General features: G+C 39.6%; 1 protein-coding gene across 1 annotated transcript in view; it reads right to left on the bottom strand.

Annotated features, from left to right (window-relative positions):
- LOC144513029 (interleukin-1 receptor accessory protein-like 1) overlaps positions 1-15,501 on the bottom strand; it is a 216,443-nt gene that overhangs the window by 117,463 nt on the left and 83,479 nt on the right. Inside the window, exons 3-4 of the mRNA XM_078244090.1 lie at positions 12,888-13,074; positions 11,346-11,499 (exon numbers count right to left, since the gene is read on the bottom strand). Coding sequence (XP_078100216.1) covers positions 11,346-11,499; positions 12,888-13,074 — 341 coding nt within the window. The remainder of the gene's footprint in view (positions 1-11,345; positions 11,500-12,887; positions 13,075-15,501) is intronic.

Below are 15,501 nucleotides of genomic sequence, written 5' to 3'. Positions count from 1 at the left end.
AAAAAAAAAACGGGCATCCAGAGAAAAGCGGCCAATTACATGTCACTGTTTCACGGGAGCAAACAATACCACAACAACTGATAGATTACCTTAGAATATGCAGGGATACAGATGCAGGGAGATAGCTTTCCCAAAGGACTGTATCTATGATTTTTTTAATCTTAGGAATTCACAACCAAATCATAACGTTGATACCTCCTTTTCATGCAAGCCAAAACACACGTTTGACAGCTATACACACATTTGAGTAAAATAACAGCCTGTGCTGATATAAAGTAACCAAGTAGCCACTCTAGTCTGAGAACACCGTGCTCTGCACATGCTCCATGCACACATACTCTCTCTCCTTTTTCGCCCACTTCCCCCCCTGCTATAAGCTCTGCAATCACATCTCCTGTGTGCTGCTCCTTTGATGGCGCCAGCAGGTGGAAACCCACCGGGATGCTGAGTGTGCACTACAGTGTACACACACTGCTGCTGGATTGATCAGAGCACAGGGTTGAGTTGACTCGCCGGGTTGGCAAGTAATGGCAGGGGAACGTATAACAAACAGCCTGCCCAACCACCGGAGGATGGGTGCGTCGCTGAAAACATGGGAGTTATGGCAAACAGCTGGACACAGTGGAGAACTACAGCACTGACTGGAATGGTAACGTGGAAAATTTACAGAGTAGAGCAAGAGTGCGTTTTATGTCCGTGTAGTCTACAGTAACGTTAAATACACAGTCAGTCTTCAGCTCACTGTAGCATACATACAGTATGCATATGTCGGTCTGAGGATAGGATTCTTCTTTAATGTCAGTTTAACTTTCATTATAGTAGACATACACTTCAATAACAATATTTTATGATTTTATTTATTGACACAAATTTGTAAAACCTACCATTACTAAATAAGCTCTTTCGTGAATTCCTCATCAACAATTGCTGTTGGTTAGACAAAACAAGCATTATAAAGTCATTAACCTGAACTCGTCATGGGCATTGTACATAACTTTCTGACATTTTACATACAAGGATTATGTGATCAAATGTTTTTTGATATTTCACCGGCTCTGCAAATTAAAGCTGCACAAGAATTAGTTTAATCTAAAAACACACCTGCCTAATCAACCTAAATTACAAATAAGAGCGGTAGCAAAGAGTGCTTATTCTCCACCATAAATGAGACCCAATTATGCCATAAGCCCAAATGATATTCTGACATGTGGTATGATCAGTGGTGGTAAATCTTTACTGGAGCACAGCGAGTAATGAATTGAAGCTGAGGAAAGTCAAAAACATCCTTGTTAATAGATGTGAATGAGTGAGCTGGTGCGTGACGCTTCAGTGAAAATAATTTGTTCATAACCTCTGGCCTCTCCTGCCATTAGGAAATTAAATTGTTGGTAACATGACTGGTAGGAAATGCACTCCAACACACTTTTGCAAAGATAACTCTTGCTGCCACTTGCTTTTTTTTTTTTTTTTAAACATTTTTTAAAGTGGTTCAGTAATGGTCTCAGCAAATAACATTACAAGGCTTCAGCTGTTTTCACACACTATTCTTAGTTGTGCCAAAGACTGTTTCTACAAGGTTAGAGTCCAGTGCTAAAATTCACTCCGCCTGACCTCTATGTCTGAGTGGAGGTCAAGGACAGTTTATTACAAGGAAAAAGCTGAGAAAGAGACTGCTTGGACAAACATCCACCTGTTCCAAACAGAAATAATACATTTCCTTGATGCGGAATTAAGGACATTTTTACAGTCTAAATCTGGTTCAGTGCTAAAAACTAATGGCTTTCTGCATGTTAAAGCTATAGTGCACAACTATTTTATATTAATGGACTTCTGTTACATTCAAGCTATTGCCAAATGAGTTGTTTACAAAATGGTGTCGTCTGGCAACTTTTGCGAGCAGAAGCTTGAGTGAAGATGATTTCCTCTTCTGAAGAGTCCATCATGCTTTTTTAATCCTTTGTGTCCTCCTTGGCTACTAGTAACTGCGTGGAGGAGGGGTGGGGGTGGTGTGATCACAGAAGGCTTGCGTCATGTGGATGCATTGACAGTGTTGTTCATCAGTTAGAATTCCTCATGGGGGCGACAGAAACTACACAATGAATAGCCAATAGCTTGAAAGCCTCCATTTGCATTACAGTGTCTTATTTGTGTGTTGCTGCATTGATCTTACTTGACCACCCTATAGTAACTCAGCTTTGTTCACTTTAGAACTGTTGGATAAACTTCATGCTGCAATATGTCATATTGATTTCTGAATGGTGTTATAATGGCTATGTCCTTCTGCAAAAAGGCTTTCAATTCGGCCCCATAGGTGACTGGCGGCAGTAGAAGAAGAAGAGGAAGAAGAAAATGCCACTGTCAAAGCCCAGCTTGAGACTTTCCATTATTGGCTGTAAAAGAAAGCCTCAGGTTCTGCCTTTCACCTCTGATTGATATTTGGTCTTGACTGGGGTAGGAGCGTATGGCAGAGGTGGGACGTGATAAATGGCAAAACAAGGGCTGAAGCAGAAAAAGGAGGTGATAAAAAATATGGTATCATAAATCTTAAAACACTAACACTATAATAACAAAAAAATTCCTTGCCATTTTAGATTTGGTATTATGTTTTGCATTATCCTCCAGTGTTCTTTGCTAAAGACAGGCAAGCAGTGTTACACGTTCATTTAGGAAAATAAGCTGCAGGGCACATGAACAAAATAATAATAATTCCAATTGAACAAAAAACATCCATTGTGCTTTCAGAGCTCTTCACTTAGCTTGAAGTGTATTTCATAACACGCCTAGCTTCCTCCTCACAGGGAATCTGTATGGTGACAATAAACTTTTTTCTATTATACAAGATTATCTTTATTTAAATCAATCAGCAGCATTGTGTTTTGTTAAAAAAAAATGGAAATTGTGTCTCGATGTGACTGATGATGCAGTTGAAATCTCTATAACAGCTACTAAATAGAGATCATTTTGTCACACATACTGTTCCTAATCTCAATAATGAACTTCCATGATCAAGGATTGTATCAGGTATTAAAGCTTTTTACTTCTAAACCTTCCCATGCTCACCTAATGTACCTTCCCTCTGTCACCAACGGAATTTTAAAATTAAAAAATTAATAAATAAAATCTGAATAAGCAGATCAAATGGCACAAAATATCCTAAATACAAAGTAAATATATTTGTCTGTTGCATTACTGAATATAGATTTTTTGTCTTTTCTTTTGAGGTTAAACAGTTTAATCATAATGCTGTTAATAATCAATATTTTTGTATTAACAATGTCACGTGTCACGGGGACTTGTTTAGTTTATTTAACGCGTTCAAGTGCAGGATGGATCTCGGGACCTCGAAGGACGAGGCCCCCGCCAGTTCACGTGAAATGTCATCACATAGTACGCGAGGGTCACTGGGGACCCGAAGCTCAACGCAAGGCCAATACAAAACGTCAAACGGAACGGGTCCCAGTGACCCGAAGGACAACATAAGGGTTAACAGGTTGTAATATGTCAATGTTATGTTTTTTCTGTGGTCAAAAGTGGCCAAAAAATGAGGTGAGGCAGATTTAAAAGATACTATAATTATTTCCAGAGGTGCTTATGTCATTCTTAGGTAACTATGGTATCTGAAATTAAAATGAACCAAGCCCTGAGATCCACCAAGTGTCCGTGTATTTCTTACTGACAACTTCCACAAATATAAATACAACAACACAAACACAAAAGACATTTAAGTTTAGCAAGTTACCATGCTATAATGAATAACTCTCACTCTTAAAGATTCAGCCGAAATGCACCATCGACAACAGCAGGAGACAATGAACTCAGATTACAGAAGACTTATATTCAGAATAATGACAAGCTTCATCTTTATTGATAAGTGTGTTCTCAAAAAAGTGGCAAAATATCAAAGGTAATGATAGAAAAAAGAGGCAAAAATCACTAAACCTCATCAAACACCTACTGATTACACAATGTAATAAATTCACAAGAAAAAAAAAAAGAATACTTTCTGAATCCACTCTGCAGCTTGGCCAAATTAATTATCTTCCATCAATTAAAAGGAGCAATTATATTCCAACCTCTTTCATATGCTAATGAGTCGACTCGGGGATGGGAGAGGACATTTGTAATGGCCACCAAATGGTGCTTGCAGAATATAGGTGTAGGCAGGGTTCGAATTATGATTTCATCTTTGTGGGGGTCTCTTTAAAAAAAAAGAAGAAAAAAGTAGTCTATGAGCTGCAAGTTTTGAGCATTAAACATTTCATTTCCTGCATTCTGGTGAATTGTTATGCACCTATTTACCTTTTTCTGAAGCAATGTATGCTGCAAATATCTTTATGTAAAGGAAAACATAGATTACAATCCAAATATAAAAACATAATGGAATATATTACAATAAGGCTCTCCGGCAATACAGAATGTATTGCTATTTATTCTCCCGTAGATCGACTTTTCTAATTATATCTGAGTCAGCACACATTAGGGGTGGTACGGTTCATGAAAAAACATCCAAACCGCTCGGTTCGCATGTCTCGGTTCGGAGCGTGTGTGCGTCGCACGGTTCGTCAGTACACTGTTAATGTGCACTAACCACTTACTGCCGTAGTGCCCACTTTCGACACCCATGTTAAAACACTTACTGGAAACGACGAAGGGGATGAGCAACATGAACGCAACACATGGCAGCTGATTGGACGAACGCGTCACGTGGTTCTTGCTGGTCCCGAATTTCAAAACAGACTCAAATTGCGTCTCGTTCTGAATACGATCTCGTATGTTACGAAAATAGTTCACCAAAAAGTGTTTCTGAAAACATTTTAAGCGAGAAATAGGCCATGCAGTTGCTGAATCTGTCTGTTTTTTTTTTGATCGACAAAGGTCAGTTTAAAAGATTTTGGTCAGACTTTGAGAGGCGCTGAGCCGACCGCTCCTCAGGTGGAGTGTGGAGTGCTGCAGGTCACGTCACATGCAGAAATGGTAAGTGGGAGAGATGAGGAAGGCTGCCCGGAGTTGGAGGATGCGCCAGCGTCGTATATAGTCTGGTGGGTGGGAACATTTTGGATTTCATGTTACCTATGATGACAGCGGAAATAAAACAATAGATAGAACTGCCACTGTATGCGTGTATTGTGCAACATGCATTCAACATACTAATTTTAGCTATATATCATATGCTGAAGTATATTTCTGGAGTGTTAAAGATTAAAAGAAAAAAATAACAAGAACCGTACAGAACCGAAAACCGTGACCCTAAAAAAAGCACTGGACTGTAATATTTCAGATGTGTTTGAGCAAGATTACTGCTCATGTTCAAAACTTTGTGCACATTCAAAATGTATCCCATCTGTGCTCTCTGTGATTTGGAGGAGTCGTGATATTTTGAGAAAAATGAAGTGATAATGGGCTATTACAAGAATAAAGTCACTATATTTCAGAAAAGAATCTACCTGCACCATAGTCTGCTGTGCATTACGTGATTGCTCTGCTGATACGGTAGATCTCAGACCTCCTGACAGACTCAGAGCCCCGTTTGAGACTCTGGTCTCTGAATGAGACAAAGTTTAGGGAAGTGGCTGAACGCTGCTCTACATCGGAGGTGGGAAACCGAAACTACACAACATGTCCACACCAGAGCGCGTCCATTATAAACCTGAAGCTGAAGGCGCGCTGCTCATCTCTATTTTTACAGCGAGAGTGGACACTATAAGCGACGCACAGATCTGCTTCAGAGCTCTGTGTGTTTGGGAAAGGTGCTTTATTTGTGATTTAAATAATGGTGCTGATGATTTTTAGAGACCCCCACAGGTGTATGATTTTACTGCTTTCATGGGAGCTCATCCTCTCTCTATGGGAGCTCAGCTCCCACTGGCTCCCACGTAAATCGAACCCTGGGTGTAGGAGAAGCAGTTGTGTCATATTGAGCTGAAGACGTAAACAGTTTATAAGGATTAACAAGAACAGAGAGGCCCTGTTAATATTTTAGTTTTCACTAAATGAGTTCATACTTTGAAGGAGTGAATACTAAACACATATTTGAAGTTTGGAAGTACTCTATTACTGGCGTGCTTGTGCCAGAAGCTGTCTGCCACCAAAACAAATGCCACATTTATTTTTACTTAGCAAAACTAAAGTAATTTAGCTGCTCCTTGAGAACAATAGACTAAAGTATAAAAAAATCTGTACGTTTCAGCTTCAACAGCATTCATGACAGGATTGCATATATTATAGGTAGTCACATCTAAGATGTGCCAGGCTAGGATGCAAAAAACAATGGTTCCAATATTGAAAAGAAAGCAAACAAATGTTTACCCTAAAGCCTCTGATGGCCATATTGGAGGGACTTATGGTTGTGAGGAGCTGGTTGGGTTTCTAAAAGATGACTTCTTCAGCACTACTGTGCTTTGATCATTTCAGTTTGTACAGTTAACATGGCATGGTAAGGTAGCCTAAGCATCACTGTCTTTCTGTAAAGACTACTTTACACACTTAAATAAAATGTAGCATTAAAAGTGACCAGGAGCTGTATGATTTTAGCTAAATCTATTTTACTTTTAGATATCTGTTTATATGTAAAAGTAAACATAGAATCCTATGAGTATCAACATAATGTATCTGATCATGGGCTTTTGCGTTAACATTAATAAGTGTTCTTGTAATTAAGTTTTTGTCCACGTTGTTATTGGATCTCGATTTGCAAATTAAAAAGGTAGAGCTGGCATACAAACATGATGTGTCCCAGGTCGAAGGGAGCAAGGCAGACTACTCTCAACGTAACTCTACAACGTAAGGCGAAGCTAAAAAGGGAATCCGTGCTAGTGGAGAAGCTTGCTAGCACAAGTGTTAGCTCAGCTGTCCCAAGACATTTGTCTTGCACACAAGACCCCTTGAGAGTCTCCCGCAGCGATACTCCTTGATGATCTCTGCTTATTTTATCTCTACCAAGGAACAGGTTGTTTGCAGCTTTTTGACGGGCAACTTGAGATAGCAGGGAAAGGTGGAGTTAGGGGACCATCTCAACATGGGGGCAGATTTCTTTCCAGTGATCCAAACGCATTTCAAGTGCAATGTATTCTGCAATTACACCCTGCATTAACATGCTTTTTTTCTGTTCCTCATCAAATACCCAGATACTGAGCACGTTAACACCAGATGTAAATGGGGTCAATGATTCACAATGGCACGTGTCTACCAAAATAAAAATAAAATATCAAAGTGGAACCCTGAACATTGTGTTGTTACTTTTCTGATTCTAAAAATGCATTTAATTTATTATATGTATATATAAAGTCAGTGATATCATTATAATCATCTTTAAAGTTTCTATCTTTTGAGTTTGTCCCTAATTGTCATGCTCCTAGCAAAGTCAGTGTAAAATCCATAAATAGTCATGTTCTAAACTTGTACTGTTCTGCACTTGTTATTCTTTGTCCACATTTGAAGAAAATAGCCTCTGGCTTACAAATGCACAGCCATATCAAGGGAAAGGTTCCCATCATTCAAGAATAGTGGTTGAGCTGAAGAAGCAAACAGTTCCTTTCATTCCCAACCAGTCGCTGTGCAATAATACTCTATAGTAAGCAAGATACTGATTATAGAATGGTGCTATCTCACAAGAAACCATTGTTGGTTTTGAATGTGCTTGACTGAAAGTCGAAACGAGTGTTGCGACGAGGATTGCTTTAAGCCACAACTCTAGCATCAGATTGGTCTATTCCTTCAGACTTGAAGGACATGGAACATATCAGGTGAATGCACCAGTTAGTTTGAGGAAGAAGGCCGAGACATTTTATGTGGAGAGATATTTTCATGATTATTTTCAACCTCTCTAGCATTTTGTTTAATTACATGCTTGCACTGCAAAGCACGCCCCTTCCCTTCCTCAACCAAACAACTCTCCTTGCGTGCTGGTTCAAAATAAGAAAAGCAGGTTAACAGTATAAGTCCCAGCTCATTAGCTACACTGACAGACTATTTTAAACACCAAAGTTGCTGCCTCCCTTTACATCTGTTCCATCGGTACTTTTTTATTGTACTGTGTTTAATCTAAGACATCAAACGGGGCACCTCACAAAGAAGTCATAAAACTGCAAATTGTATATTAAAAAAAATGAACGTCGCTTCCAAATGCCCAGCGAGGGAGCTCATTATGATTTTAGTGGTGCTCATTATAATCACATGGAATCTGACCTTTTGTCCCATTGCACTGCTGTGAGAGGGCCTGGAGGCTGTTGATAAAACAGGAGAGTGACAAGGGTTTTGATAGTGAATTGGAATTGTCTGTGGGAGGTTGATGATAATATTACATAAAAGGTTCATGTATACTTATTCCAGATTTTAAAAAAAGAAAGTATGCAGACGGAAAGGTCAGGTCTGTACCACGGACCTCTTTGTGTAATACTTAAAGCCCTTTTTTCACTGCAGGAATGTAATGAAATGTAACATAATGTGTAGCCAATCAGGTTCTGCATCTGTTTCCACTGTTCTCTTGTCCTCACATCTTTGGGAACAAAGTCCTGGAACTCAACATATGTGCTGCTCATGAGGCGATACTAAATGCAAGTTCTAGGTACTTCAATAGTTACGAGGAGTGCTGCAGATCGTGATTGGTCAAGCAAATGTGCCATTGCATGCCTCTGTATTGACTAGGACAACACATACTTTTTGAAAAGGAACAAAACTGAATCCTTGAGATTTCTCAGTTTTCAGCAAACATGGCATGGAAAACTGAAAGATTCAACAAGATTACATAAAAAAGTATGTCACCTATAAACAATATCAAGCGTATTTTTTACATTGTCGTCTGCCTGTTGACTGCTTACTTTACTCACTTACCAAACATATAAAGACAACATTGTCTGTCATTGCTTTTGCATTTTTTTTTATGGCATACATGTAAACGTTTTGACTGTATTTAGGAAAAAAAAAAGGACAAATCCTGTATCATAGCCTTACAGGTGTCTTAAAGGTTCAGGTTATGGTAACTTAGGGATTGTTACGTACCTACAAAAGGGCTAATGTCTTAGTTTGTTAGAGCATTTTTTGTTCAGCTCTAATATGCTTGTGATTCTGTGTTGTTACTCTTTTACAATTTCACACTTCTTCTCACTGGCCTCGATGGGTATATAATGGGGATAAATGATGACACTTTCCTAAACAATTGAACCCTAGAATGCTTGTTATCATGATAAATTGTGAAAATTAGACAAACTTGAGCATTTTGCACACACAAGTAATGAGGATTACAACTAGTGGAGGACACTAGTTCAAAGTTCAAGGTGTTTAGGACAGAAGAGTTGTTCAAGGCAGTTTATGAAAGCTTCTACATCTGCTGGTCTAAACACCATGCATAGAAGTTCTTTCCAAGAACAAAATCCCTTTTCTTACAGGACACAACGTGTTTCACGTCTACTGATGTAGCAACGGCAGACATAAATAGAATACAGATCAAAAGAACTGGATAGTTTGCATGATCAGTACAGCTGCCATGGCTGCACAAAAGAAAACACTGTCTACAAAAGCCCAAAACTTCTTCAATAGAAGATGGAAAATAAATAAATGAATCCAAGACTCAGAGGAAAGCAATTCTGCCTAAAAGGAAAGCAACCAAGCAAAAAGCAGAATGAACACTGCCATTGCTCGCTGAAGATAAAAAGCATTTTAAGTTCAGAAAGAACAATGAGAACTTGTACAACCCTTTATATCACACTGTACACATTGGTACCTCGAGGCAAAATTGTATCTAGTAACTTACAGTAAAAGTCAGCTTTAGTCTCTGCATCCTTAAATGTACATCTAAGTATACAAATACACTACTGTACCACTATGTGACCTACTGCTATGGAACAAGACCCCTGTTGCATTATTTTTAAGTGGCATTTTCTTGATAAAATTTAAAGCAATCACTACCTTTTCTTTCACACATACTGACAACTTCATCTTAAAATTAAAACATCAAATAGATTTGATGTATATCCATCTATCCATCCATTTTCTGTTGTGAGGTCTAGAAGAGGCAGGGTACATCCTGGATAGGTTGCCGGTCTACCAAAAGGCTAAACAGAGACACATTCACACTTACATGTACTGTATAGGCAGACTGGATGTGGGAGTAAAGACAGACAGGTGGGAGAGTATATTTCATTCTAAAAAAATCATAAATACCATAGCCCAACCATCAATCATCTTTTGCCACTTGTTTTGAAATGCTGAATGTCTCTAAAGTATATAGAGATTAAGACTATTCCCCCAGAATGACATTTTAGGGCTGGTGAGAAAATGATTTATGACTTTGCTCGCCCCTCACTGGAGTCCGTCTTTGTCTCTTTAAAGGGTCTATAAAGTGTAATCAAGTAGCAGTTAACAGCATACAGTTTGTCTGACCCTCACACCCACAATGTGCAGTAGCAGCTGCACTGAAATGTAACAGCCCCTCTATCCATGCAAAACCTCTTCACTTCTCTCCGTTTTGTTTCAGTCTGCGTCATCCTGCGTTTGTTCGTATCCTTGCAGACGTAAGCCACCACAGGAGAAGTGAGCTCAGCCAAATGAGTCACAGAGAGGAGGAGCTGCTGTTGTATGAAATTGTCCATTTGAAATCTAGCAAGTGATATGACCGGTACCATTATTATTTTCAGTCAATATTAGCTACTTTACGTGCTGCTGTTTATTAATCAAACTGAAACAAGCATTTTTGATATAATTCTGGACAACATCTTGAACTCATTCCAATCAGATAACCTAAAAGAAAAGGTGCCCATATTTAAATTGTACATTTTGGGATCTCCCTATCCACAGTGCCTGCTGTGTCAACCTTGTCTGTAGCAGTGTCAGTGGCAAGCAATCTGTCACCCACTTTAGGTTCAGGCTTAAACATTTCAACAGCCTTAAGAAAAAGTGCTGAGGTGGCTCTGTGTGAATTCCACTTCTAGCAGTTAAAGAAGCCTAGAAGTCACAGAGAGAGACAGTGACGCTATAGACTGTGACACTTTGGCAAAAGGAGAGCAGCTTTAAAAAGCTCCAATTTAACAACCTGAAGCCACTTTTTCCCCCCCAGAGCACAGCGACACAATCTGTCGAAAACCCATCACCAGGCACAAGGCAGGAGCAACAATGAGGATATTCATTTGTGGAAATACCTTTGTTTTGAAATGCTTTCAATATAAATATATTTGCATTGAGGCTTTCAGTTTACAGTTACTGACATACCTTTTTTGCTGTGGCAAGCACTGCAGCTCTCTGTATCTCTTTCAGTAAATGACAGTGTTTAAACATCTTAACAAAAGTATGCAGAGATGACTCTGCAAATAAAGGATTTTGCAGCATTGAATAAACGTATACTTTTTCTTTACCTGTGACGGATAGCTCAGTCGTCCTCCGTACCACAAAGTTCCCAAACTGTAATTCGCAGGTGTAATTCCCAATGTCATCTTCCCGTACTTCCTTGATGGATAGAGTGTCCCTCCTCCTTTCTATGGTTTGTCTCCACTGCTTTGGCTTGCATTCCTTAATTTAAAACACAGACCATGGGGATCCAGAATGTTAGAATAAAGTAAATATACTGTGTCACTGTTGGCTGTCAAGTGTAACGAATGTTTCAAATCAGCAGGAAACACGCTTTTTGTCCGAGCTTTAAGCATATTGAATGAAAATCACGGGATCGCATATCACATGGACATCCATTTTGTCCCAAGTAATGCGTTTGTGTCTTAACTACTAGCTAACTCAACCAATCAGCGTCTGGTGAGGAGCTGCTGGCAGCTACGGGCGTTGTTTAGGTGTGTCTGTGACGGCCACGACTGTTCATTCAAAATAACAATGGCGGACGTGATAGACAGATGGATCATCCAATCACCTGCCTTTATTAGTATTTATTAGAAAGTGTCTGCCCTTTTCCAAACAGTTTCCAATGACGGCTCCTCAGATGGTTCTGTGTAACAAACCATCTGGCTTGTCAGGTTACTGTCATTACTTGAAATGTCTCGAAATAAGTAATGTGTAAATTGGTTGATGGGAAACATCTTTAGTGCAACATAATCATAAGCATTTAAATATGTACACAGGAAGTTAACTTTAGCATCAAAAGCTGTTAGATAACTTCCAAAAATAGCCGTTTTTGACTGCTTTGATCATGGTGATCTTGGCCACCATTGCTGCCTATTACAGTGTTCTGTCTTAACTGAGATTTTGGGCCACAAAACACCTGAGGCAAAGGAAACTGGGGCATTGTGGGTTTGGTTTCAAACTGTGGTCCAAGACAGGCCTCCCAGAATTCAATCAGCCCCCACTGACAAAGTGAGAGCCAATAACTGGAGGGTGTGGAGCCCACAGTCATTATCTGCCATTTTAATTTGATTCTGTGGGAAACTGAAGAAGTGTTGTTGCCACCTAATCCAGCACACTTCAACGTTTGATAATTTGACCCCCGAGCTTCACCTAACAGCGCTATCAAAGTGGCCTGTCGGACACGGGAGCTCTGGCTGGGTCAGTCACACCGTGGGTGTCACAATTCTCCTTGAGGAGGAAGATAAAGTTTAAGGTCAAAACTGAGGAAACAAGAGATTTGTATGTACACAGTGAATACATTTATTTTTGTCAGTTATACATTTATTTAGCTTTTACTTCCATAGGTCAGAGAGGAGATAGTATTTGAAGCTAATTAGACCTGAATATGGCTGACTATGACTTACTCTTCAGATAAATGAAAGAACTTCCTGTGAAGCAGCTTTTTTAAATTTGAAAATAAAGGTCCAGCTCTACTAATGTGTATGATGGGTTTCAGGTGATAGACAAAACCCTTTGTTTAAACATCATCATCCACATCTGCATATAAAGGGAAATTAAATCAATGATGATTATTTGTGCAAACAGCTAATGAAAAGAGTGCATCTTACCTTGTACCACACAATCTCAGGCTCCACTCCTGGCTGCAGATAATCCTCAATGGCCGTGCAGCTGATGTCTTTGCTTTTACTTAGTTCTGCCTTCTCAAAGAACCTCATTTTGGAGTTGTAGCAGAGGTCTGTGTCATTCTCTGCCACTGTGAGAGACATGGACACCTTCATGCAGTAAGTGGAGTTTCTGCAAAAATACAAAGTTAATGAATCAGTCAGAGAAATAAATGAGTCGATATCCTATTGAAGTCTTGCCAGATGCAGCAAACAAATGCTGCCGACAGTCCATCTCTGGCTTCACATAAGCTCAGAGTCTGCGCTATTACAATCTCCACTAGGCTCATTCATTAGATTCCATGTGAATCACAAAATGTAGCAGTGGAAGAGGGAAAGAAACCTTCCTGGGAAAAGCAATCCATAATTTTTACAATTCATGTTTTTTGTTTTTTCCCAAGCAAACACTTTCCTTTAATGATGAATGTTGAATGATCATCTCCAATATGACCCTTAATCTGGACAATTACAGATTGTTAAAATGTTTTCTCACCCATTCAAGTATAAATATCAGGAAGTAATAATGAGCCTACATCTTAACTATTAATGGAAAACTATAATATATAATTTATACACGTATTTGTACATGTGTGTGTGTATAAGGGGCAGGGACACAGGCGGTAATGTGGAGCAACAGCTCCGAATGTCAACAGCAAGATTGATTGAGCCTTTTGTTTTTACGTGTTAGGCAGATACAGTGCGAGATAGCAGAAAATGACTTGCTACAATTGATGTACTGTAACTGCTCAGGTCATATACATGAAGAAGAGAATTTATAACACAAGGGAGAGGGGGTGTAAAATGCAAGATAACTTGTAATGTTTGAAGACTACATGCTTGCCTGGGCTCACAGATACTGGGGTGCATTCATCCACGGTGGAATAAACATTTCATTTCACTGCTTGGTATTGCTGTATCCCTGCAGTAATCTTTGTTGCAGACATTTGTCTTTAAATACTTAACCAATCTGGGTTGAGCATTCTCATGCATTTACGCAGAACCATGTAGGAAACCGGATCAGATCTATTCTTGCCCAGGAAAGTGATGCTTTACAGCCACATGAGAGGTAAAGATACAGCTGCTAAGCATCTACAGCTCTCCTGTTTGGGTCATTAATTGGACAGCAAATTTGAGATTGGATCTGCTGCTTGGTTAATTCTTAACAGAACATGGGAATCTATGAACACATTGATTCACTGTGAAAGTTGTGCTATTTAAAGGAGAGGAGCAGAAGCAAAGGTCCTTGATGATCAATGCATTCAATAAGAGCACCTTTTCTTTGCTAAAAGTGGCTAATAAGACTGTCACAATTGACAAGTCCCGCAGCCTGACTGCAGCAAATCCGTCCTGGTTAAAAGACCAAACAAATTGGCAGTGTTTAGGAAAATCTCATTGCTAATTTTCCAACTAAAGCTGGTTACACAAATTGAGCTGAACCAACAAACAATTGCAAACATGTTAAATCCTTACATAATTGCACAGCATTAACTGCCTCGTGGATTAGTACAACACACGCTGGTCTTAGCTACAGTGTCAGCAATCAATCCCTCGCCCTTCGGACTGGCCAATGTCGCACGCTCCGCTTACAGCGGGTGTGCCATTTTCATGAAGCCCGGATGAAAATGTAACATGATGTGGAGATTATCCCAGACAACTTCTACCAGATGGACACCTGTGCAAATGAGATCCCACGGGAGTGCTCTCTTCCCTGTTAAATATTCTGGCCAGCACTGATAAACTCACCCGCTGGAAGAGAGAGAGAGAGAGAGAATTGTGTCATCTGCTCCGCATGAGTGATCGATGGTGTGGGCCAACACTTTGTCCTACAATGTCTTTCCAACATTTCACATCCATCACAATGCCTTTTAAGCCTGAAGAGCCAGGTGATCTCTTGACTATTCACTCAGCAGCTATAACATTCATAAAGCCTATCCAAAGAACTAAGCAGGATGATGATCCCACTGCTGCACTCACTATGCACTGAGCATTCAACGCTCGTGGAACCATCTGCGTACTGCTGATACAGTGATAACAACCTCGGTGATACCATGGCATTAATGGGTGACAGTGTCTGTCAAATGTGTCAAACTGAAGGGGCTATGCAATGTGGTGGCAATGATAGATAGCATCCTGCATACATCAACCCTGAGAAGTGTCAGGCCGACAGCTACTGTATACAGCTGGAGGGCAGGCAGAGGACTTGAGCTGCAATATGCGGCAAATGCAGTAAAATTATGCGCAATGGTCAGTTAGGAGTTAAGCAGCTTGCTGAAAGAATTCTGAATGGCACACTGTGGAAAAACACTGCAGTCTCTCCTTACGGCAAGATGCTCATGGGATTTAGCAGTAGTTAAATTCACCGGTTAATGTATGACGTTTCTATTTTTCAGAGTTAGATCAATCCTAACCAAAACTATCCACCATTTGATACATTTTATTTAATTCTGTTGACTGTCATTTAATCTACCCCACCAGAGGATGAAACCAGATATAACCTGCCCTTAACCTCAGCAGCTTTTCACTCACAATATTAAATAATAGGCAGCAGAATTGATTTGAA

The sequence above is a fragment of the Sander vitreus genome, chromosome 24 (genome assembly GCF_031162955.1).
Source record: "Sander vitreus isolate 19-12246 chromosome 24, sanVit1, whole genome shotgun sequence".
In the NCBI taxonomy this organism is placed as follows: domain Eukaryota; kingdom Metazoa; phylum Chordata; class Actinopteri; order Perciformes; family Percidae; genus Sander; species Sander vitreus.
This window is presented reverse-complemented; position numbering and strand designations above follow the sequence as displayed.